Below are 24,776 nucleotides of genomic sequence, written 5' to 3' on the forward strand. Positions count from 1 at the left end.
AAGTGTCATTAACACTTTACCTTTGTGTTTGCTCAGGGATGGCTCTGGAGACTTGATTTCAGATCCTCCTCCTAATGTTGTGCTGTCATCACTGTTCTCTGATTGATTAACATCAGTGCCTTCATCACTCTGTAAAACAAATACTTTCACTTGTCAGCTGAGAACCATTGATGCAGAATCAAAATGAGAAGGACTATGCTGTGAGAAAGCAAATTCTTCAATAAAACTGTTTTCCACTTCCCTTATCCAAATGTAAACCCAGAGGTAAAATGACTGCTGCTCACCTAGTTTATGCCCTCGGTATGAGTTTATGGTTCATTTTGTAAGTTGTGGTCCAATGTAGAGTAAAATAAATGAACAAGGTATGCTTTAGGTTGTGGCTACCTTGTGATATAAAACTTACTACAGTATGAGCGTGGAGCGTCCTTGGTTTCTGACTCAGGGTCTTCCCTTGCTCATGACATCCAGTTAAAAAACAATAAAAGGTCTGGGATCAGGTCACAGTCACTCTTTTACTTACAGTCTGTGGATTTGACTGTCTGAGCTGAGGTACTGAGATGCTGTGATGGTCAAATGGTACTCACTGTAGTGGTCCAAATACAGATGACACAGCTTTTTTCTTTATTCTCTGGACAATTTGCAACAACAGGGAATTCCATTGCATATTTGGAGCAACTAAGGGCAGCCCTTCAGGTTGTGATTAATTGCATGTTAAACACACTGGCCTAACCATCAAACTGACAGTCTGGACATTGGCCACGCTGAACTTCTCCTTCTACTCAGAAAGCCAGCTAACTGCTGGCTAAATTTGCTCAATGTGCGTGAAATGTTTTGTTTACTTTTGAAAATATTAAAGTCAGATAGCCATGCCCAAGCATACTTCAAAAATTCAGAGAATACAAACAAGAGTCTCAATTAGCATCAAGAGATCAAAGACAACAGCTGTTGATCTTCATCTCCGTAAATGAACTCTGAAGATTCATATTAAGCCTATCTTTTTGTACACTTCACTATACAACATTTGAGACTCATTTGGCTTCCTCTTGATTTAAGACATCAGTAAAACAGTTATTTTATCTTTAAATGTATTAAATTTGTCTTTATAGTCAAACAATATCTTGTTCTGTTTCAAGTTATCTACTAAGAAGCTCTGTGTCTCTTTTCTATATATATATTAAAAAAACTGCATTGTAATGTATTTCCAGTTGAATGTGATCACATAAATTGAATGAGTTTAGCATTAAGCCCTCCTAAGCTCCAAAAAAGTGGTTATAAATATGTTTTGGGCTTCTGCTGAAATAAGTTACCATTAAATATGTGCTTGTTGTCATCTTTTCACGTATTTAAACATGATTTATTTGGATTTCTCAAACCACACTGGTTATGTTTTTGTTGGGTCTATAAAAGTTCACTTTTCGTGATACAGTAGGATTGGCTAATTAATGCTTTTATGGTAAGAGTGCTATGGTAAAAGATTGGTTTGCTTTAGTGAGATTGCAGTTTAGGCTGTGATGGTCGTGGCATAAACAGGAAGAGGAAACATGAATTGAAGAGTAGTACCTAATGCCCAGTGTTTTTAGGAATGTACAGATAAAAAGCAGATCATGTTGTATGAACAGTTAATACAAAGCAAAGTGTCTTTCAGATACAGTACTAGTACTGTATCTGATAGAAAGCAAATGTTGCTATGCAATATAAACATTTAAAATAAATTAAACTTACAGTGATTTCACTTGCATCATTTTTGTCATCTTCTGCAAAGAAAATAATTATTTTTAATACAGGATTAAGGCAACCAGCTGCTTATTTTACTTCCATATTTTCAGTAGCAAAGGGAGTGATACGCAATTTTAATAACTAGAAATGGACCAAGCATCACAGTGTCTTCAAATAGGGCAGAACATACAATAATCTTGAAAATCTTGAAAGACAGATGTGAAATTTAAAAAATGAGTATGATCAGGGGTTAAAATGGGATTTGGCATGTGGGGGAACCCTAAGGTCAGTTGTAATGGCTCCACGTGGGGAGAAGACCCACACATGTACACATATTCTCACCGTGCTACATTAAAAAGCACTAAACCAGTCAAATGTGTTTTTGTGTCAAGCCTTGGTGAGTGAATACAGGTATTGCAATCTAACCAATGCACACAGTTGGCAAAAGGGGGGACCCTAAAATTGGTTGTAGTGACTCAGCATGGTGAAAAGAATCCCAACTCACAATAAATTGACTGGGACTCGGATGCAAGGAATTAACACTGAATACTGCTAAAGTACGGACAGTTCACAGGGAAAAACAAAACTCAAAGCTGGGCTAACCTACAAAACTGAGTAAAAGGAGAACACAGACAGAGGTGGCAAAAGAACAGACACATTGTACTTTAGTAGAAGTAGGGCTCCAACTATCGATTATTTAGTAATAATCAATTGAGTATTCTATCAATTATTCCATTGATTAATCGGATAAGAATTACTTTTGTCTTATCAACGGTTCATTTGCATATTTTAATTTGTGTAGATTTACAGTTGATTTTTCGCTGTGATGGAGCAGCTACAAAATTCTCTTTTCTTTATGTTAACACTTGTTGATCAGGTGGTTGATGAAGGATCTCTAGCTGTGTCCAAGTAAAGGTTTTGATGGTTGTTAACAGGAAAAGCGCTGCTGCTTTGGACACTAGAAAAAAACATTTCCTTTCGCTCCACCTGAGCTCACCGTCTCTATAACGGCTTCGCCTCTTTGCGCTCTCCACGTGTGTGCAGACAGACTCCATGTAAAACAGCTGCTGCTGTTGTGTTATCTGTGTTTTTTTGCTGAAAAACTGTGGGCTGCATGAGCCTAATGTTGCAATGGTTTGTATTCACATGCGCCCTCCTGAATATGTTTCTATTACAGGATTAAAGCATTAAAAATATTTTGACGGAGCCCCTCAGTACCAAATGGGTGACGGGCAGGGCTGGACTGGTAATCGGGCGTACTGGGCATTTGCCCGGTGGGCCAACAGTCCTCAGCGGCCGATGCTGTGGGATTTTTTTTTTCTTCCCTTTTTTTTTCTATGAGACCGGCCCACAATTTAGAGGGGGCAGCCCATTGGCCCATTTTCAATATAGACAGTGGATGGAACCAATCAGGATATAGGATGAAAGCAGCCCCAGCCTTTCTCTGCGTGGTTCCCTGTAACTCCTGCTAGTAGTTTCAGCGTTGTGTGTGTTTTAAAGGTGATGCAACATGGAGAAACTGAAGTGGCAGAAAGGGGGTGAAGAGAATTTACGTGCAAAGAATTTGAAGGGTGTCACTGTAGATGCTACAAAATGTATAAAGATCACAGACACGTTCGCTACTGTAGCCTCCACATCCTCTTTAACAGCAATGCTCCAGCAACAGCAGGTTGTATGAAATGTTATGAAATGGGTTTTCCAGAGCCAATAATAAACAGACAGCGTCATGTGACTTTTCTGCACATGCCCCAAATCTTCTCCAATCGTTCTGATTGGTCGACTCTGACCCAAAATCCAAAACCACAGCTGTATCCAAAGTATTCCTGACTTCGGGCCACTACCCATAATTCATAGCGAAAACCGGTATTTTACTTCCATTTGCGCTGTTGTTTACGGTTGCGGGCTTACACACTTGCCGTTCATTTAAACATTTTGACACTGCAGTTTCTTTTACCTGGCCTAAATGGTACCACATCGGAGGTGGATACATTGCAAGGATGTTTTAAAAAGCAGCGAGGTAACAATGCCTCACCCGTCACTTGTGTAAATGACATGAAATTATGGCCCAAAGTCAGCTACATCGACATTATCAGGTACTTTGTTTTTTCCGAAGGTGTTGATGGTGAGGAATCACGTAATTATAAGAGCACCAGATTACCTTCAAAGCAATAAAATCAATAAAGTAATGCTGAACAAACAAGGCAACGTTGTTTTCCTTAAAGCAGCTGCAGAGCCGAGCCAGCGCATCGGCCAAGCTAAGCGCTTAGCATGGGTCATGCTAAGGGAAAGTGGAGCGGTGGAGACAGTCAGCTGTTCCTGTATTGCTGATTAGGGAAATCATGTAGTGATGCTGCAGCTATTCTGTCGAAGGTATATCACTGATCTGGATATCAGAGTGTTCAGATCACTGAAACAGAAACACTGGACTGGCCGAAAGCTGTGATCGAGGAGACACGCAGCTGTCATCTTGCTAACTGCTACGTGTTACATGAAGGCAGGCATTGTTTAAGCCTTAGGCTGTATACTGTAGTGTCACACTATAAATAAAATAACGTAAAAAAAATAAGAGGCTGTACATTAAAGGAAAACTTAAAACATAAGGAAAAAATACGGTAATAGGATGTGCAACTGGGTAGTATAATCTGGGGGAAAAAGAACAAATTTACAGAATAAAATAATTTGGAAAAAATGTACAGACTGATGTAGTGACAACCGACAACAGCACAAGTTGAATCCGAACTCATGTTCCAACTAATAAAGCCGCCTGTTACAGCACAAAGTAACCGAATTTTGTCATTAACTCTGGCTCTAATTTTGGGTAACCGGAAGTATAAAACCGAACAGCGGAAGTAGCAGTCTGTCATGGCAGCCTACGTGTGCTCTTCCAGAAACCCGTGGATAGCCAGTAAAATTCCTGACACATGGGTATATGGCACTATGGAGTGGGTGTTCACATGAAACCATAAACTCCCTGCGTAGTCAGTGCGTCCTCCATGTGTGAAACTGAGCAGGAAGTAAGAGTGTGTGTGCCATCGTGCATAAACAGTGTTTACAATACTTTTTCTCACCAACGGACTGTCAGAATGCATCAGGCTATATTTATTCAACAAAGTGACTAAATGACTCACGAGAGTGGATTATTATTTACTAGAGGATTTCGTCACTGATTTGACCGGTTTTACGGAATCTCACTCACGTATAGCTGTACTCTGAAGGCAATTCATGGTACGTGTTACGTTTTATTCTCAGCTCGTCCTCGTATTATATGCCGTTTAGATGTAAATATGTATGTAATGGTGAGCTTTACATGCACCATTACACAGAAAATATCACCGTACGCTGGTGTTACGCCACTTATATTGTGTGTGTGCTTTACATATGGAAATTTACAAGACCAGCATTGGGGGCAGGGAAGGTTGTTACAGGTCTCGATAAGGCCAGGGGTCTTTATTACGTTTATTACAGCAGGATGAGGAGGACAATGGCTCAGAGCTTTTTTTGACCAGTAAGTGTCTAATGTTTTACAAAAAGCTTTATGTTTTGTGGTGGGCTTTGTGTAAGTTTTGTTTGTGGGAGTGGGGGTATTTGTTTGGGAGGGGGTTGTAAGTTGTGTATCAGAAAAGAACTATTGGGAGGATTGTGGTTTTTTATTTTTTAAATCAAGCATTAAAGGAAAAATCCCAAAAGCTAATAATGTAAAAATCAGTATGCCCTTTAGATAAATAAGGTAAATTAAGGTAAATTATTGAGACACAAACAGAGTTTATGTCTCAAAAGGAGGGATATAGACTAAGAGAAAATTAAAGATTTAACTAATAAAGATTTCTCAGTTTCATTCTAACAGGAGCCTGAACAACATCACTGGGGCTGCAGGAGACTGGACTGATCAGTTACCAGTAAAGAAACTCTGGTGCAGATCCAGGTGTTCAAGATCATACCAAGTTCTCCTGAAAAGACTGACAGCTCTAAAGACTCAAAAAAAGGCTCCTAGTTCCACACAACCTCAATAAGAAGGCCCAACTTCAAACAGGTAAACTGTAAGTTCCTTGGCCCATCACCTCTGTGTGAAGTCTGAGCCCAGGAGGAGGGTCAACAACAGGAGACCTCTTCGACGTGGGGAGTGGTAGGCCCTAAGCACGCTCAGTCACAGGTCTCAGTGAAGAACTAAAACACATTAGTGGTCAAAGGTCAACGAACTGCAGGAAAAATAACAACTGATTGCAATGTTTCAATTCCAGTCCGAACATTCTCAGTAGTCTGACTCTTAAATTGTTTTGATAATTTATCATTGAATAGAAGGGTATTCTTTTTTAAATGGTCATTTTATGTATGTACAATGTGACTAGGATAGTTAACAAATGAAGTTGGTTTGTACTAGGGCTGGGCGATAAGGACCAAAAATGATATCTTGATATTTTAGCTGAATCGTGATATACAATATATATCTCAATATTTTTTCTTCCCAAAAGGTATAAACAAAAAGGCACTTCTGAGTCAAAGCTATATGTCCCAAATGTCATATAGAATAGAATAGAATAGAACTTTATTGTCATTATACATATATATCCAGTGGTCCAAATTTGCTCAGTGCCCAACCTCGCTGTGCAGAACCGTACCCTTATCTCCAGATCTAATCCTTTCCACCTGTGAGCACGTTTGCAGCTGGACTGTGAGCATCCAGCCTGCGGCTCAGGTCCATCAGGTATTGAGTCTGAGTCTGTACGGCTCTGCATAGCCCATCCGTCTGGTTGTGCAGTTTCGCCAAATGCCGAACTGCTGCCCAGATTCTCTTAATTTCCCAGTAAAGCAGATATCCTCCAAGCCCAGACAGGAGAGATCCCGCCACCAAAAAGCCGAATATGTATACTTCTTCCATGTCCTTAAGTGACAGAGCTGAAAGACACACAGGTCTCCACACGCTCCATGAGTCGACTATGTATCCAATGGGGTCTGTTCCACTAGGACATGTGGGCTCCCCTTTCCCCGATCTGATAGTGGAGAAAATACGATCAATGGTGTTGAGGGCCCAGTTTGCCAGATCCATATTGATTCTTATTCAGTCAATGTGGAAGCAAGGCACTCACAGCAAGCAGCAGAGCAGGTTAGGAAGAGGAGGGCAGGAGAGAGACAGAAAGATGCGACCGTCTCTGTCGAGAGCAGGAGGGTAAATTTGTTTATTTGAGGCTAAAATCATGTGGATATTTTGCACATATATTAACATTCAGCTGTAGATGCATATGAGAAATTGCTAAAAAATAAACTATTAGCATATTTAAATAATAATGCTCTTCAAATAAATTAATGCTTTTTTCCTCCATAACAAAAGACTCACAGCTGTGCTATTAAGGGACGCTTCACAAATATCGACATTTTCCAGAGCGTACAAAGCGTACGATGTGGGGAGGTAGTAACACCCAGCGTACGCTTGTCAAATAGTTAGAAAATGTCGGTCGGTCTATGTAATTTGAGCGCTGCCATCTGACCGCCGTGGCATCCACACCACTGCACCATTTCGTGGTCTGCAACGATATGGCCTCCGGCCTGGCGGATCAGTTCAAAGGCCTCATTGAATTCTCTAAAATAGGCCATCATCGAATCACAAAATGACTCTACTGATGATATTAGACAGGAACAAGCTGTGAGTGCGGCGCAGCAGGTGTGGAAAGCAACCAAAGCCGCCGGAGATAAATTCAACAAGAAGTGGAAGCATTGTTCCAAAAATGGAAACCGTACGCGGTAAACTGCAGAAAATGATGATGGATTTTATTCTATATATTCCTGGCCTATTTTCATCTATGCTGGCTTGTATATTTGTGTGTAATCTGGTGATCGGCGGCCGGCACTGTTGCCACCTTTTGTGCAACAAAACTTGCTGTTGGCTGTCTCAAAAATCACTAGAAGTCGCTAAAGCACGACTCGAGGTCCGGGGGTGTGCATGCTGTCCCCCTTGGTGCCAAAGAGAGGTCCAGGTGATACCACAGCATATGAAGGGGCGCAGTACGAGTGCTGTATGTACACAAAACATGGTGACAGTGGAGTTTTCAGGTTTTCAGTGTTGTGTCAAAAAAGGATTTCCTTTTCTTTTTTTTAAAAAAAATGTTATTTCTTTGCTTATATCAGTAAATATACTAGTGCGCAAGATTTATGAAGGGCTTATATTTAAAATGAAGAAATGACTTGTTCTTACCCTTATTAATAGAGAATATATTGTAGCGTCTGTTAAGATGTTGAAGAAGATGGCAAGAGATTGCCAGCAAAAGATGCAGTTTATTAACAATTAAATGGTTGCTGTGTGCCGCAAACACGTCAAAAACAACAAAACAGGACTCCAGCTCTGACTCTCACTCTCCCTCACATGCACACACAAGTTTAAGTACCAACAAAACAGTGGGAAATCAGAACATCTGCACAGAACGGCATCTAACTTGAACAGAATCGCTACAATATGAAAGTCACTGCCAAAAACTGACTGCAGCTTCTACCATGTGACAGGAATGTTCTTTATGAGTCAAAATGAATTGATATCATTCTTAACAGGTGATGTTTGAGACATTCTTGACAGATTAAGTAATTTATAACAATGTAAATACCAGCAATAATTTTTGGGGCAAATACTGGAAATCACTGTTTGGCCCAAGACCAGCTGTTATGCCCCAGCAGTTGTTTGATGTTGTGATCAAGTTGTTTCGTTACCATGACAATGAGGTAGAGATGCATTCTGGGTAATAGGAAGTAGGCTTTCGTTATGCAGATGTTACTGTCAGTCGTGTGTTCATCCTGTCTACAGCTGTAGCTGAAGCCTCCTCTCCCTCTCTGCTATACATTACTTGTATGCAGACCGGTTATATGTTATATTTCGCTAGCATCTTTATATTACTAGTTCAATCGTGTTACCTTGTAAGCTATGCTAGTAGCTAAGCTAGTTATGCTATGCTGTTTATCTATATGTCATGTTTTTGACGCATATGCTGATCTGAATGTTTTGTTGTAATTGTTACAGTTTCACAAGATTCTCACTAAACTTAATGGAAAAGAGTTACCCGTGTCCTGGAGTTTTTTGAGTGTTTAAACTGATTGGAATCCAGCCCACGACACCAGCTATTCAGATGACAAATTGCTCCACTGCCACTGTGTACAGTGTGGCGGCGTGTACATTTTGTGTACATGCAGTGCAGTACAATTCACATTAAAATTCAAATCAGTTTGATATATAGGTATATCTGTTAATTACGGGGTGTACCCTGCATCTCGCCCTATGACAGCTGGGATAAGCTCCAGCCAGGGGTGAAAGTAAGCCGGTACGGTCCAGTACTGCGTACCACTAAAAGATTCTGCGCCGGTATGCAGTGCCGGCAAAAGTTGGAGCGACTGTCTGCTGTAAAGCTGTCATTCAGAATTGGTCACGGCTGTACTTTGGGTCAGAATAGCAATAAGCAGTCTAAAAACACGACGTAATCAGTTAATAAATTGCTTTTTTTTCTCATTTCAAATTGTTTCTGAACTGTTCGTGCTATGCTGGAGTCTCAAATAGCTTCTCTCCCCTCAGAGATTGAGGACAGCCACGTCCCGTAAGCAGAACGGATGCAGTGCATTTTATATGGCAGGCTAGACCCTCCTATTTTGATTGACATCTCGTTCAGCCAATCATGTAAAACACCCCCTGGTTATTATTGGCTCTGGAAAACCCATTTCTTAATATGATTGGCCGAATGAGGTGTCAATCAAAATAGGAGGGTCTAGCCTTTCATATAAAATGCACTACATCCCGACGGACAGAACACGGCCAGTTAACAGGCAACGACGTGGGGTTTCCAGAGCCAATAATAACCAGAGGACGTAGTTTTTTCAGGTGATTTTGGTTCGGCCAGTTAACAGGTTAAAATGTTCACCACTACGTTTAATGTCAGTCTGCTTGTTACAAACTCTCTCAATTAAAACAGAGATTAACTAATTGTGTTTCATGTTATTCTGCTAAATTTCAACAACACAGCACAGTTCAAAAACATTGCTTATGACCAGAGATTTCATTTATACTACACGAGAGCACATTCAGCTCCAAAACACAGTGGATGCCAAGGGGATTGGGGTTTGAGAAAGTTTGGTTATTATTTACTTTCCAGAAGTTTTGTATTGGTGGACAGAGCCAGAATGCATGGAGGTGGTCATCAATTGTGTTAAGTGTGCATTGTGTGCAAACATCTCAGTTCCTTAACAACAAAAATATATTCCACATTGTCAGCTGATTCTAATTTCTGCCTTATCCAGGCAGGCTACATACAGGGGTTGGACAATGAAACTGAAACACCTGTCATTTTAGTGTGGGAGGTTTCATGGCTAAATTGGACCAGCCTGGTGGCCGATCTTCATTAACTGCACATTGCACCAGTAAGAGCAGAGTGTGAAGGTTCAATTAGCAGGGTAAGAGCACAGTTTTGCTCAAAATATTGCAATGCACACAACATTATGGGTGACATAGCAGAGTTCAAAAGAGGAAAAATTGTTGGTGCACGTCTTTCTGGCGCATCTGTGACCAAGACAGCAAGTCTTTGTGATGTATCAAGAGCCACGGTATCCAGGGTAATGTCAGCATACCACCAAGTAGGGCTGCACGATATTGGAAATTAGTGCGATATGCGATATGGAGGTCTAGTATTGCGATAACGATATTGTCGCGATATTTTTTCTTTTTACCTAAAAATGCAATATACATGACCAATAAGAAAAAAAAAATCTATAAAATGTATACCAACAACAAATATGCATTTCAAATGTTGCATTTATTTAACATATAAACAAACATGTTCACATGTTTGTTTGTTTTTCATTTAAATGTTATAGTACATTAGGGCTATATGTCTTGAGAGTAATTTTTTATCTTTAACACTTACCAATTGCCAGATGCAGGCGATGGCCAAAGCACTGCACTCTGAACCAGTTGTTGACCTCAGCAGCCTTCACCACGTTCGCTCCGTTATCTGTTGTGATGGCCACTTGTTTGTGTTTGGCAAGTTCCAGTTGTTCAAAACATCCCGCAGGGCAGCAGCAATGTTTTCACCAGTGTGTGTCTCGGGGAAGTATGCTACTTATAGGCAGCGTGTAATGAGCTCAAATTTGCATGTCAAAAAGTGCACGGTAAAACTCATGTATGGCTCAGTGGTTCGACTGGACCACAAGTCAGTAGTGCTAGCATAAAAATCCACTTCACTGAGCTCTGCCTTCTCATAAGGAGCGGCAGAAGCAAAACTATCATTTATGTTAGTTTGTGAACTTGCCTTTCGTTTGCTTGACTTTACCGGAGTAGGCTGTGGGTTTTTAGATGTTAAATATACGTTGTAAAGTTCCTTGTGGTTGTATTGAAGGAGGTTTGTCGTGTTTCCTCTTGACATAGCCACGATTTTTCGGCATGACTTGCAAAGAACTTGTGTCTGTGACTTGTCCTGTGTGGAAAAACCGTAGTCGTCCCAAATGCTCTCTGTTTTCGTCTCGACTCGTCTCTTCAATTCCCGCCATGCTTGTTTTCCTTCTGTGTGTGTACGTGCTCCCTGCGCCGCTGAGAGCATGTGCTCGCTCTGGCCAATAGCAACGCGGCACCTTCACATTTAAGGTCGCGCGGGATTGGTCAAAGTGCGGACCAGGGTTATAATAGTTTTGGATTTTACATTATAGTTTAGTTTTAGTTAGTTTTTACTTTTTTTTCTCTAATTCAGTTAGTTTTAATTAGTTTTCAGAGTGGTTTTGCTCGTTTTTATTAGTTTTTATTTTTGGTTTCATGCTTAGTTTTAGTTAGTTTCAGTTAGTTTCAGTATTAGTTTTAGTATTTTCATACCTAATCAGGTGCAAGATTCAAGGCGCAAAAGTGACTATTGTGTAATGAAAACTTGACAAAAGATACAGTTTAAAGAAATATATTCAACAACCAGCTGTTCACAAGACATGCTAAATTTGTGTAACATTAAGGACACACATGAACATCAACAGGGAGAAACAAAGAAAAACATGAACTCCCAAACTCAATAAATTCTACAATAAACTCCACAATAAACTTCAGCATCAGTGCAGCAGATTAATAACGCCTACATGTGGTGTTAAACAAAAACAAACTCTTTGAAGGAGTCAAAGCTCAAATCCAGCTGCATCCTGATGTTCTCACCACCTGAAGCTGCTTCTGTTTAGGAGCTAGCTTGGTTAGATGCTCGCTAATTAAACCTGCAGGGTCTTTGCGGCCTCTGTACACAACCTACAGAAGTTGCCGACCTCATGTCCGCATTTATGCTTGTGTAGCTGGATTGTGTGTGTTATTACCTTGTGGTCGTGTGCAGGTGTTTGTACTCAAAGAACCTCCATACGGGACTCTGCCGCTTTCTCGGCAGACCGCAGCCATTACTTTGCGGACCAGCGCGGTGAGCGCACGCACATGCGCACTCACACAGTTGTCCTGTGGCGCTCCCAGCTTAAACTCGGAGAGCGGAAACAATGATTTCATATCAATCCACAAGGCTTAAAATGAAAGTCAGTTTATCGATAATTTCAGTTAGTTTTAGTTAGTTTTGTAAACTCACAATTCAGTTTTAATTAGTTATCGTTTTTTCCTTTTAATTATAGTTTTTATTTATTTCAGTTAACGACAATGTTTTTTCAATTTCAGTTTTCGTTATTTCGTTCGTTTTCGTTAACTATAATAACCCTGGTGCGGACATAAAGAAAGACGTGATTTATACATTAAATAATTAGAAATTATCGCGCATTTTTTAGATATGGCTATCGCACGTGCCAATATCGTGATGACGATATTTTTTCGATATATCGTGCAGCCCTACCACCAAGAAGGACGAACCACATCCAACAGGATTAACTGTGGACACAAGAGATAGCTGTCTGAAAGGGATGTTCGGGTGCTAACCCAGATTGTATCCAAAAAACATAAAACCACGGCAGAATTAAATGCGCACCTCGACTCTCCTGTTTCCACCAAAACTGCTAGATGGGCGCGTCACTGCCAAGGACTACCAAACCATTCTGGAGGACCATGTGCATCCAATGGTTCAAACATTGTATCCTGAAGGCGGTGCCATGTATCAGGATGACAATGCACCAATACACACAGCAAGACTGGTGAAAGATTGGTTTGATGAACATGAAAGTGAAGTTGAACATCTCCCATGGCCTGCACAGTCACCAGATCTAAATATTATTGAGCCACTTTGGGGTGTTTTGGAGGAGCGAGTCAGGAAACGTTTTCCTCCACCAGCATCACGTCGTGACCTGGCCACTATCCTGCAAGAAGAATGGCTTAAAATCCCTCTGACCACTGTGCAGGACTTGTATATGTCATTCCCAAGACGAATTGACGCTGTATTGGCCGCAAAAGGAGGTCCTACACCATACTAATAAATTATTGTGGTCTAAAATCAGGTGTTTCAGTTTCATTGTCCAACCCCTGTATATATATACATGTATGTGTTAGTGTTGTAGTACTCGAGATCGGTCTTGGTCTCGAGACCGCTTTTTGATGGTCTTGTCATGGACTCGACCGCATTTGGTCTTGGTCTTGTCATGGACTCGGACCTTGCGGACTCGGGATTTTATTTCAAGACCAGTCAAGACCACAGCTCTGGAAATATCACTAAATTGCCAGAATACTGTCCAATTTATTTGTTAACATCTTTGCTTTTATTGGATGCAAAACGTACTGATTCAAATCCAACAAAGATTGTGCTCCTCTGCCACTCAAAGGAGCGCACCTCGTAGACTCCGCCCCTGCTAGGTTGCTGCTATTATCGCTGCTTATGCCTGTATCATTTCACCGCAGTTTGCAATCTACCACAGAGCACAGACAATTTCATTCACAATGTGCACATTTGATCTCACTATGGTCATGTGTGTGCTGCATAAATTGAAATAACAACCGGCATGAACACGAAGAGAAGTAAGAGGGAAAATGAAGATCAAAGGAAAATTTCAGGCTTCCGATTCAACAAAAAAATCCCAGCATGAAAGGTAAATACCAACCTTCATGTATTTTGATACACAAACTAAAATGTAATGCAAGTTTTAGGGCTGCAACGATTCTACGAGTAACGCAATTTGATTATTAAAAATCCTCGACACAAATTTGTTGCTTTGATGTTTCGTTTCATCTCTGCAGCTCAGGTGTCTCCCTGTAAGCGGAACATTTCCTCCACATTAGTTCTCCATCACTGTAACAGATTTCTGTCATTTGGCAAAGAACAAAGAAAACAAAACAAAAACGACCCTTTAACATGAGTGGATCGCTGAGATGTTTCTCCACACCCCCACTTCTCTGTGCTGTGAGTGCGCATGTTTGAATGTGCGCACGTGTGTTGTGCAGAGGATGTCAGCTGTTATTTTTTCTTTACGTCAGCTGTAGCCACCAGAACAGACCTACTGTATAACCACAGTGTACTGGGGAAAGGGGGGCTGCCATTAGCACTAACAATCGTTCAGTGGCCCCCCACCCCCTTCAGTACAGAGGATATCCGTCAAAATGTTTTTATCAACCACCTGATCAGCAACATGAAGAATAGAGAACTTTGTAGCTGCTCCATCCACCCTGTTTGTTTCACACAGAGAAACATCTGCAGTACGGAAGTTAAAATATGCTGATGAAATGTTAAAATGAAAAATTATTTCTTATCCAATGACTTGATTAATTGACGGAGTAATCAATTAAATACTTGATTACTAAAATAATTGATAGTTTATGCTCACAACATGGTGGCTGATATTCAATTGTAGGAAATGCTTTTAGCAGCTGAGGAGTCTGGATTATGTTTTTGTTGTGTATGTTTTTTTATGTGATTTCTGCAAACACAGTGGAAGGAAACGGCACTCTGGGACTCATTAAATGCTTGATATATAAATGTAACTTTTCTGGATTATATGCAAAAATTATCATTCTATCGATCTAATAAGGCCTGATTTAGAGTTCTTTAGAGGTCCTTTGTTCATAACTGAAAATCCTCTCTGATCCAAACCTGACATGCACCTCAAGAAATGTAACTACACGTCCAAAAAACTGATGATGATGATGATGATACTTTATTGATCCCACAATGGGGAAATTACAGTTAACAGAACACCCATCCAAGAAGACAAACAGAACAAACATTACTGATTACTGCTTTCCAGTTACATCTTAGGCCCCATCACTCAATTAACAAGTTGGAGTGGCATTTAGCGGTTAGCATTAGCTTACTAATTAGCATTAGCGTTAGCGCTGGGGTGAGAAATATTTCTTGCTAGAACCCTGAACCATGGCCACCGCCAATGGTAACGGCAAGAGAATTAGTTCAAAAGTTTTAGACAGTGTACTTGCAAGGGCAGTGGGTCTATAATTATCAGACTGCCAACTTTTCCTGCTTTGTCTTTAATCACAGGAGATAGAAGCACCTTCATCAAGGAGTCAGGAATAAAGCCATGCACAACAAAACCAGTGAAGCACAAGGCAAGAAGAGGAGCTAACCTGAAACTTGCAAATTTGAGATGTTCAGCAGAAATAAGATCTATTCCTGTAGATTTATTTGTAGACAGGTTTTTGATTGCCTGATAAACCTCATGACTTCTGATAGTTTCTACAAAATTAACATTATCAGCCTGGTAGGGTTCACTCTGAACACAAGTAAATAGCTTGCTATAATGCTTTTGCCAATGATCTACAATCAGATTCACCCCAGAGACACCATCTACTGTACAAGGGAGAGAGGGTTTACTGTTATTAATAGCTTTTACCTCTTTCCAGAAGGCTTTTGTATCCTTACCTACCAGCTTTTTAGCCAAGGAATCAGCCCTCATGGTTTGCTCGTTCTTTCTAATGAATCGTATAGCATATTTATATTTTGCATATGCCAACTTTTTATGTTCAAATATAGGACCCTGTCTAGGTTTAATTGCTAGAGCCCAAGAAGTACTAGCTTCACGGGCAGGAACACCTGCTATATATATATATATATATATATATATATATATATATATATATATATATATATATGATATAGATGAATAGGTATGTGTCCTCCATCACTGTAGTTGTTTATGAGCTGAGTGGCTGAGAGGAGAAGGGAACAAGGCAGCGCTGTGTGTTTGTGGCAATCAAGTGAAGCAGTGATGGCGTGTGAGCAAGACAGTCAGTCAGGTTAATTTCTTCATGCCTGTACGGTTTTGTTACAGCCAGCAGGAACTGCTGAATTATAAAATAAACGTGACTTTTGCTGCAATCTCTTGCTGATCCTTTCAACATCCTGTCGGAAACTGCCATATCAAGGTTTACGCGGAAGTGCACAGCCTAAAGAGTTTTGCGAGATCTTGCAAAAGTACATCTTTTTTTCTCCCATGTCCCTTGTGGGGTTCCATAGTTTTAATACTTCCTAGTACATTACAATACCAAAGAACCAGGTGAAATTAAATATGAAAAAATATCAACATTTTCTTTGTACACTTTTTTATTGGGGGGGGGGGGGGGGGGGGGGGGGCTTTGTACCCTCTGGAAAATGTCGATATTTGTGAATTGTCCCTAAAACGTAAACAGAAAGATACAGAGCAAAATTAATGTGGGAGAAGTAGAAGAGCTATATATCAAAGAGAAGAAAGGCCTTTTAGAGTTTTACACCAATTATATAATTTTTGTGTGCGTGGGTGGAGGTGGGGTGAGTAAGTTGTATTTTCTATTAAATCTTTTAATTTATTTGAGATTTTAAAAAAAGGGAAAGATGAAAGAAGGCAATGGGTAAAAGATGCATATATATAATTTATAATGTTGTGTTGTAAATTTGTGAGAACCGTAACTAAAGGAAAAAGAACGAATAATAAAAAAAAAAGATACAGAAGAAAAATAGCAAAAGGCTGACTTATTCTTTAAAAAGCCAGTCTCCACTGAAGTAGACTTCACCAAAGTGCTTCCTCGTGTGTGTACTCCTGTACATCTAGTACTCTGTGCAAATAAAACGTGTAAACAGACTGAATGAACAAACTTCCATCCTTCAGTCAGCAGGGTTCTAGCTAGCTGCACCTGGCTGAGGTGCCGTTGCGCCGGCAAAAGGACTTCAGCTGTTATGGTAACAGCTAGCGACGCAGCCATTAGCATTAAATAAAAAACTAAATTAATTTTAAAAAAAAAAGCATTAGCATTGGTATGCATAGTGGAAAAGATGAGTGCTAGGACCTTTTGTGGCGACTTGTTTGCAGCATTCTCTACAGAATTATTCTGCTGCTCATCTCCGAACAATCTCCAAATAACTGAGCATTGTTTTTATTTTTGCTAACCAGCTCCTTTTCAGTAGCTTCCAGTGTTGCCAGATCTCACGAGAGAAACAAGCAACCAGCTCTATGAAAACAAGCCCAAAAGAAGCCAAACTGGCAACCCACAACACTGTGTAAAACTGAGGCCGAGTTTAAACAGTATAGCTCTATAGTAGTATAGCTCACTTCTTTGTTTTGTCTCATTGTGTTTTGGAGCAGTAAAACCCATGGTTCTTAGCCTCATAGAAGAGAAGGGTGCACAGTTTTTTTGTGTGTGCTTCTCTGTATTAGCATGTTGAACTAAATCAGCATGTTGAGCACATATTCCACTCTTGCAAAATCTGGGGAATGCCTTTGGTTACATCTCCCATTAGGACCGCAGCTACTTTCAGAGGTGTATGCGGACACAATATTTTTTTGGGGGGGGTGGGGTGGGGGGGCAGGAGGAGGGGAGGTGAAGGAGCACAGGAGTGCCTAATCAGCGCCGTTCCTCTGTTACTGCTTGGAAGGGACAAAGTACCTACCACTCGTCTTTTGCTTTATTATAGGGCGCCAAGAGATAATCAAGGAGTTTTACTCTGAAAGAAAGTCAAGCCCAAATAAGCAACTCCACATTCAAAAACAAGCCCAAAAAACCGCAACCCGCGACTCACGAGATTTGCAAGCGACTTTAGAAAAAAACAAGCCCAAAGTCGCTTATAATAAGCGGACTTGGCAACACTGGTAGCTTCCTGTGTCTTTACTTCTCCATGCTGTCACTTCCTGCATGATTTGCGGATGACACGGTGAGGGACAGAGGTGGGGCAGTATGAAGTTGTGCAGAGAAAAATTGGGAGAAGAGAAAGGTGAACTGGTGGATCTACAAGTATGATTGTAATGCAACAGACTATATTGATATAAACAATATTGTTTCATCATAGCACGTATAAAATATATTGATATTTCTTAAAAACTCTATATATCACCCAGCCCTAGTTTGCACCTTAATAGTCACGTGACCTTAATAGCAGAAGTGGGTCTTTTTCATGTGCTTGAAGACGCCGCATTGAGTGGGTGGGCCCATTGCTGTGATTCGTCAGCGCGTATGTCTATGGATTTACTGAGCTGGCTAGAACCCTGCTGACTGAAGGATGGAACTTTGTTCATTCAGTCTGTTTATGTGTTTTGTTACTTGCACAGAGTACTAGATGTACAGGAGTACACACAGGAGGAAGCACTTTCCAGTGAAGTCTACTTCAGTGGAGACTGGCTTTTAAAAGAATAAGTCAGCCTTTTGCTATTTTTGCTCTGTATCTTTTTGGTTTACATTTTAATAGCACAGCTGTTACTACTTTTTTTATAGAGGAAAAAAGCATTAATTTATTTGAGGACCATTATTATTTAAATATGCCAATAGTTGATTTTTGAGCAATTTCTCGTGTACACCCACAGCTGAATGTTAATAAAAGTGCCCGTGTGACATTTGGGACATGTAGCTTTGATCTGAAGTGCTGTTTTGTTTATACCTTTTAGGAAGAAAAAATATAGAAAGAAATATATATATATAGCACCATTCAGCTAAAAAATATTGAGATATTACTTTTGGTCCATATCACCCAGCCTAGCTATATCTCTTCTTGTAGATATGAGAGTTTCTTATGGTTATACAACTTATGTACATAACATTGCCCATGAGGGATGCAGGTTGGGAATGACTTCTTAAGTTTCTGGTGACAATACTGTGAGGAGGATGTTGTGTTACGTTAGTCTGTTACTTTTTGTATAGGAGATAATTTAGAAAAATAGTTCCTGTACTAATTATAATTATCATGCTTTTATGAATTGTTGTATAAGTTGTTATATGAACAGAGATGTGTCTATGTAAAGAGGAAATCTTTGTATGACTTCTCAGGAGGTGTTCTGTCCTAATCTCAGAGTAAGGAGGAGTGTGAACTATTGAACCTGTTGGAGACTAGTGACGTGTAAACCACCTTTTAATTGTTCCTGTCTCCATGGCCTTTCCAGAGATGGGAATTTCAGAGACATAGGGCAACTGCGGCCATGCCCACAAGCGGAATGGATTAAATCTTGGAGAAGTGTCTGTATCTGTGCGGCAAGGAAGGAGCCAAGAATATTCTTATGATTGGAGTTTTCGCCATTGAGAGTTTCCAGTTAGACTATAAGGCTGTCAGCAAATTAATCAGTGACAGCCTGTACCAAAACAATTGTATTATTTGAAATTTGGCTCCCTGGCCAGCCCTGGATAGCCACTAATCCAGGGGTGGGCAAACTTTTTGACTCGTGGGCCACAGAGGGTTCTAAAATTTGACAGAAGGGCCGGACCAGGAGCAGATGGATGGAGTGTTTTAGTAATTCACCTCATAAGAGAAAGAATAACATGGGATATGTAGAAAACGTGCTTTAATTTTAATAGAAAATTAACAAAAGCAATACAACAAAATATCTCTTCCAAGTCCCACAGTATTTCTTTATTGAAATGACTCTTAAAACACTGAAAATTCCATTAACAAAATACAGTTTAAAAAAAAAAAATACTAACAGTTACCATTTTGAAGCATTTAAAGTTTTGATATCCTTCAGGATATTATCATCACTCTCCTCCTCAACATTTCAAAAATGGTTGGACATGCAGATCGAAACAGTGACAACATGCCAGTATGTGGCCATGTTAAATACATCTGGTGTGCATTGTTTATATTGAGAAGGCAGTGCACCTGCACACCACTTATGAGCACACCTCAACAGAAATGACATGTAACACGTAAATGCATGTTTAAGAGCAGAGAAACTTACTTTTGATTTCAGTGGGAACAGTGTTGTTGGTGTCCCTTTTTAACAAGCGCATCAAAGTCTGGAGTCAGTTTTGTTGTGGCGATTCTCAGGATGGATCTGAGGTGTTGGTCAGTCAAATTGGATCTGTGGCTGGCTTTGTTGAAGTTCATGACGCTGAACGTCTGTTCACACACATAGGTCGAGCCGAACAACGCCAGAATCTTCTGTGCCGTCCTCCGGAGGTTTGGAAACACCGCTTCATTAAGTGACGCATAAAAGTCATTCAGTTTAAGAGAGTTGAACTTCTCTTTCAAGACAGCATCAGCCTGAAGGTCTATCAGTTCCAGCTGCATCTCTTCTGGTGCTGTTTCGGGGTCTTGTGACAGGGGACAGGCCACCAACTGAAGTGACTTGTTAATTTTCTCAAAATCAACAAAGCGACGGCAGAATTCTTTGTGGAGCGCATCCAGTGTCTCGCTGTATTTCTTAACTTTTGCGCCAGCCTCCTCTTTCAGTGTAGCTAGTGTGGGGAAATGAGTGAATGACTCATTTAGGATTTGCTTGGAAAATAAAGCCAGTTTGGCTTTGAAGGCTTTCACGCTTGTGTACAGGTCATGCACAAACCGATCCTTCCCCTGTATGTTCACGTTCAGCTCATTCATGTGTGAAAATATATCCACAGCAAACGCAAAGTCACAAAGCCAGTTCTTGTTGCTCAGCTCAGGAAATTCGTCGGCCTTCCCCAGTAGCTCCAAAAATGCACCGATCTCCTCTTTGAGGTCCCACACTCGTTGAAGCACTTTTCCCAAGCTTAACCAGCGGACACGGGAGTGATAAAGTAGGTCATGGTGCTCTGCATCAGTTTCCTCCAAGAACGCGATGAACTGACGGTGCTGAAGTCCCCTTGCACGTATAAAGTTGACAAGTTTTACGATAGGATTCACAACATGATTCAGCTATAATACAGATTTACATAGAGATTCCTGGTGGATGATGCAGTGAAGGAAAATAACATCCTGGTCAGGATTTTCTTCTTTCACTTTATCCTGGATTCTTCTCAGCAGGCCAACATTTTTCCCTGTTAAATTTGGAGATCCATCTGTGGTGACGTTGATAAGTTTACTCCAAGACAGCTTCGTATTTTCAATGACAGCAGACACCCGGCTATACAAGTCCTCCCCCCGTGTTTTTCCTTTCAGAGGCTCCATTGTCAAAAAATCCTCTGTTATTTCAAAAGTATTGTTAATTCCTCGGATAAAAATGAGGAGCTGAGCAGTGTCATTTACATCGTTGCTTTCATCCAGAGCTAATGAATAAAACGTGAATGACTCCGCCGTTTTTTTTAAGTTGCTAGTTAGCTCTTCGTCTATCAGTTCCACACGGCGAGTCACTGTCTTGCGTGATAGACTGATTTTTTCAAACTTGTCTTTGGCCTCTGGACACAAGACACCTGCTGCCTCCACCATACATTCCTTTAAAAACTCCCCGTCAGACAGAGGCTTGCTGGCCTTTGCTAATTTGAATGATAGCATAAAACTGGCCTTGGTACTTGACTCTTGGATGGCACTTTGACGATGAAAAATACGTTGTTGAGCTTGTAAATTAGCTATCAACCTCTGAGCAGTAGCTTCCAGTTCTTTCTCTGACTGCTTGCTAGCATAGTTAGCATGTTTTGTGGTAAAGTGACGGCTGATGTTAAACTCTTTAAAAACCGCCACAGTCTCTTTGCATATCAGGCATACAGCAGTAGATCTGTGTTCGGTAAAAAAATATTTAGTTGTCCACTCCTTATTAAACACTCGACATTCTCTGTCCACTTTTCTTTTTTTAGCTCCGCTCATCATTGCAGAAGTGTTGAGCTGTCAAAGAGGGAAAACGCTGAATAATGATGCGTTCATGCGGTGTCGGAATGATCGTAAAAATCACTTTCCTACTGGGAAAAACAACTTGGCAAGACGGGTCTTCCGACACCACTTGAATGCAGCGTAAGAGCGCACCTCAACAAAGGTCAGTGTGTCAGAGTATCCCATCTAGCGATAAACGCCACAATTGCAGGGAGAGTAAAACATTAACAAGGTTTACCATTATAATTGATTCAAATTCGGGGGGCCGGATTAAAAAGCTTAACGGGCCGCATACGGCCCCCGGGCCGTAGTTTGCCCACCCCTGCACTAATCTCATTTTTCTCCTGGATGTTATGTAAACAGATGCTCTACTCTGCCATTCTTCTGCCATGTGCAAATTGGTATTCCTAGCGACCAAGGCCGCTAATGAACATTCCACCTCTTATCAGGAACTGTTAGCCGAGGCGAGAGCTGGGACAGCTCCACAGTATCCCTGAACCCAGTCACCTCCACTGACTCCCTTCCCTCTATCTCTCCCTACCCACCTTCCCCTACCTCCCACAAGCCCGCCCCTCTCTCCTCACCCCCCTGCTTTCCCATGCATTAAATGTGCTCTCACTACACTATGCAGAGGTTTTTCCAGACTCATATTGTGCCCTGCATAGTACGGGGCATAGTACGTGTTGGGTTTTTTTCTCCTCACCCACCCCTCTATGCTTGCTATTGTTTCCATCTTTTTAAACAGCAGCGCCTCTGATGGCAGCAAGGCCGCAAAGACTCATCTCCCATATGTGTTTGATTTGTTTGTTTTCTTGAATGGGTGTTCTGGAATGCAGTTTCATTATATGTTTGACATATAATAACAATAAAGCTATACTATTCTATAAACATTACATTCCAGTCCTATGGGAAGTCACAGAGCCTGTTTTCTGTCTTTACCTGGTTCTCGGGCTGGGTGGTTTTATTGTATGCATTCTATTTGTATAAAGCGTGACTTGCTGGGACTGCCATGCACATTTGCTGATGCCTGAGCTGAGAGCAACTGCTCCTCTTTCTTTTAAGAATTAAACTCTTACTACAAGAGCTGGTTGAGTGTGCCTGATTATTTGATAACTGAAGTCTTCCAACAGCAGGGAAAATGACAGCCATTGGATATCTGATGCTGTTACATTTAGACTTTTTAGGATTATCAATAGCAATCCAGGAGCGGAGCTTCAGGGGGGGCTGGGAGGGCAGCACGGCCCCGGCCCAGGCCTAGAGGGGGCCCGGATGGGAGAGGGGAGAGGAGAATAAGATTTCAGGTAGCCAGGCCTCTGTCATGTCCGAGGAGAGCTGGAGAAGCCAAACCCTCTCCTGATTGTATCCCAATGTGCATGGTGTATAGCCAAAGGTACAACCCACTTTTTATCACCCATCCTTCATGTTTTACACGGGGGTTTTAGAGGTTGCCACAGTCAGGACAGAGTCATGGTTGCTAAAAACTTTACAAGACCATCTGATTTTAGTGATGTAGTAGGTGTAAAATATTGAATAAAATGTTCTGCTACATGACTGGCTTTATTTTCACTCATTTAACTTTATGATACGCAAATTTTCAAGTGGATCGCTGATATTTTCTCCAAGTGTATTGTCGGTAAAACCCGTCACCAAGCATCCACCAACGTCATCATCAGTCACTTGGGCAACAGATTGTAAACTAAGTGAAGCATTTTTACGGACTAAGCTAACATGAGTGGCACTTCATATAAGCATAAAAGTGGAGCAGCAAAGTGAAAAGAAAAGGAAAAATGAGAGCAAGGAAAAGCCAAGTTACAAAAACTGGACACATTTTATTCGTTGTAATGTTATGATGAGCTTTATTATTTGGGTATAAAGGGCCTGGTCATTTGCCCCGGCCCAGCTCTGATTTGTTTCGCTAGTGTAGCAATCTCATATTATTTCTAACTTTTCAGACCCACACATGTACACATATTCTCACCGTGCTGCATTAAAGGGCACTAAACCAATCAAATGTATCTTTTTCTGTATCAAGTCTTGGGGGAACACAGGGATTGCAATCTAACCAATCCACAGAGATGGCAAAAGGGGGAACCCTAAGATTGGTTGTAGTGAGCGTGGTGAAAATAATCCCAACTCACAATAATTTCTATTGAGAGGACCAATAGATTTTCTTTGCGTACAGGCTGTGATCAGCTGACATGTTCTGCTGCTCTGAGGTTTACTGCTCTTTGTTTATTTACACAGTGGAATTCAAAAAGATGTAAGCAGATGTTTCATGAACTATCTTGGCTTATTTCTATCCCCTACACTGACACTACATATTTGATACCGTCATTATACAAGACAGTATACAGTTGGTATAATGGTGAAATTCAGTGAATGAATCTAAGCATCATTCAAACTCTACAGTCGCTGTGCACCAGTCCAAAACATAGCTTTACAGTAAATTCATAACAGTACAAGGTTAAGTACAGACAATCTACCCTGTTTACCCAGCACTAAACTGCAGAGTACTTCAATAGCACAAAGTTAGTATACTTCAGTCTGTTTTGCAGGACATTTCACAATATGAAAAAACAACTTCACATCATTTACAGATCCAATATATGATTTTAAAATGAGCACATTACATGTAAGCTTTAAATTTAAAGTTTATCAAATGTCACTGAGCCATCCTTACCTTTAACTGTAGCGTCTCTTCTTCCTCTCCTCTCCTGTCTTACATCTTTCTCCATCTCTGAGTGAAGTTCTTTCTCATTCTGGGAAATACAGCAGCTAGACCTTTAGCTAGCAGGTATTTTATGTGTTATTGTTCCTTCCACTTAGGCTCAAATTGGTTTGTTGTTTGAAGGCACACAGTGATTTGAAATAAAAACTTCTCTCAAACCTAAAATAACAAGCCTGTTCTGAAAATGTAAGGTGTAGAATGTACAGATGTTTGTAAAAATGTGGGGAGTAAACATAAAAAGTTGCTAAAAAAATAAATACTCAAAGTACAGATACCTGAAAATTCTACATAAATGCTACCCATTAAAAATCCACTCACCTTTGCTTGGTGTTTTTTTGAGTTCTGTTTGGTTTGTGTAGATGCAGCTGCTTTCGCATTAATCCCACTAGACACTGTTCTTTATATAAAGGTCTGTCCCTGTCAAACTCCTCCCAGCTGCTCTCAGTAATGAGAGGTATATA

General features: G+C 40.6%; 1 protein-coding gene across 1 annotated transcript in view; it reads right to left on the reverse strand.

The window, feature by feature from the left end:
* LOC115787197 (interferon-induced very large GTPase 1-like) overlaps window positions 1-21,773 on the reverse strand; it is a 41,282-nt gene extending 19,509 nt beyond the window's left edge. The window contains exons 1-3 of the mRNA XM_030739780.1: window positions 21,678-21,773; window positions 19,809-20,636; window positions 21-129 (exon numbers count right to left, since the gene is read on the reverse strand). Of these exons, the coding sequence (XP_030595640.1) occupies window positions 21-129; window positions 19,809-20,636; window positions 21,678-21,773 (1,033 nt within the window). The remainder of the gene's footprint in view (window positions 1-20; window positions 130-19,808; window positions 20,637-21,677) is intronic.
* Between the last annotated feature and the right edge of the window lie 3,003 nt (window positions 21,774-24,776).

This window comes from Archocentrus centrarchus, chromosome 10, assembly GCF_007364275.1.
Source record: "Archocentrus centrarchus isolate MPI-CPG fArcCen1 chromosome 10, fArcCen1, whole genome shotgun sequence".
Taxonomy (NCBI): Eukaryota; Metazoa; Chordata; class Actinopteri; order Cichliformes; family Cichlidae; genus Archocentrus; species Archocentrus centrarchus.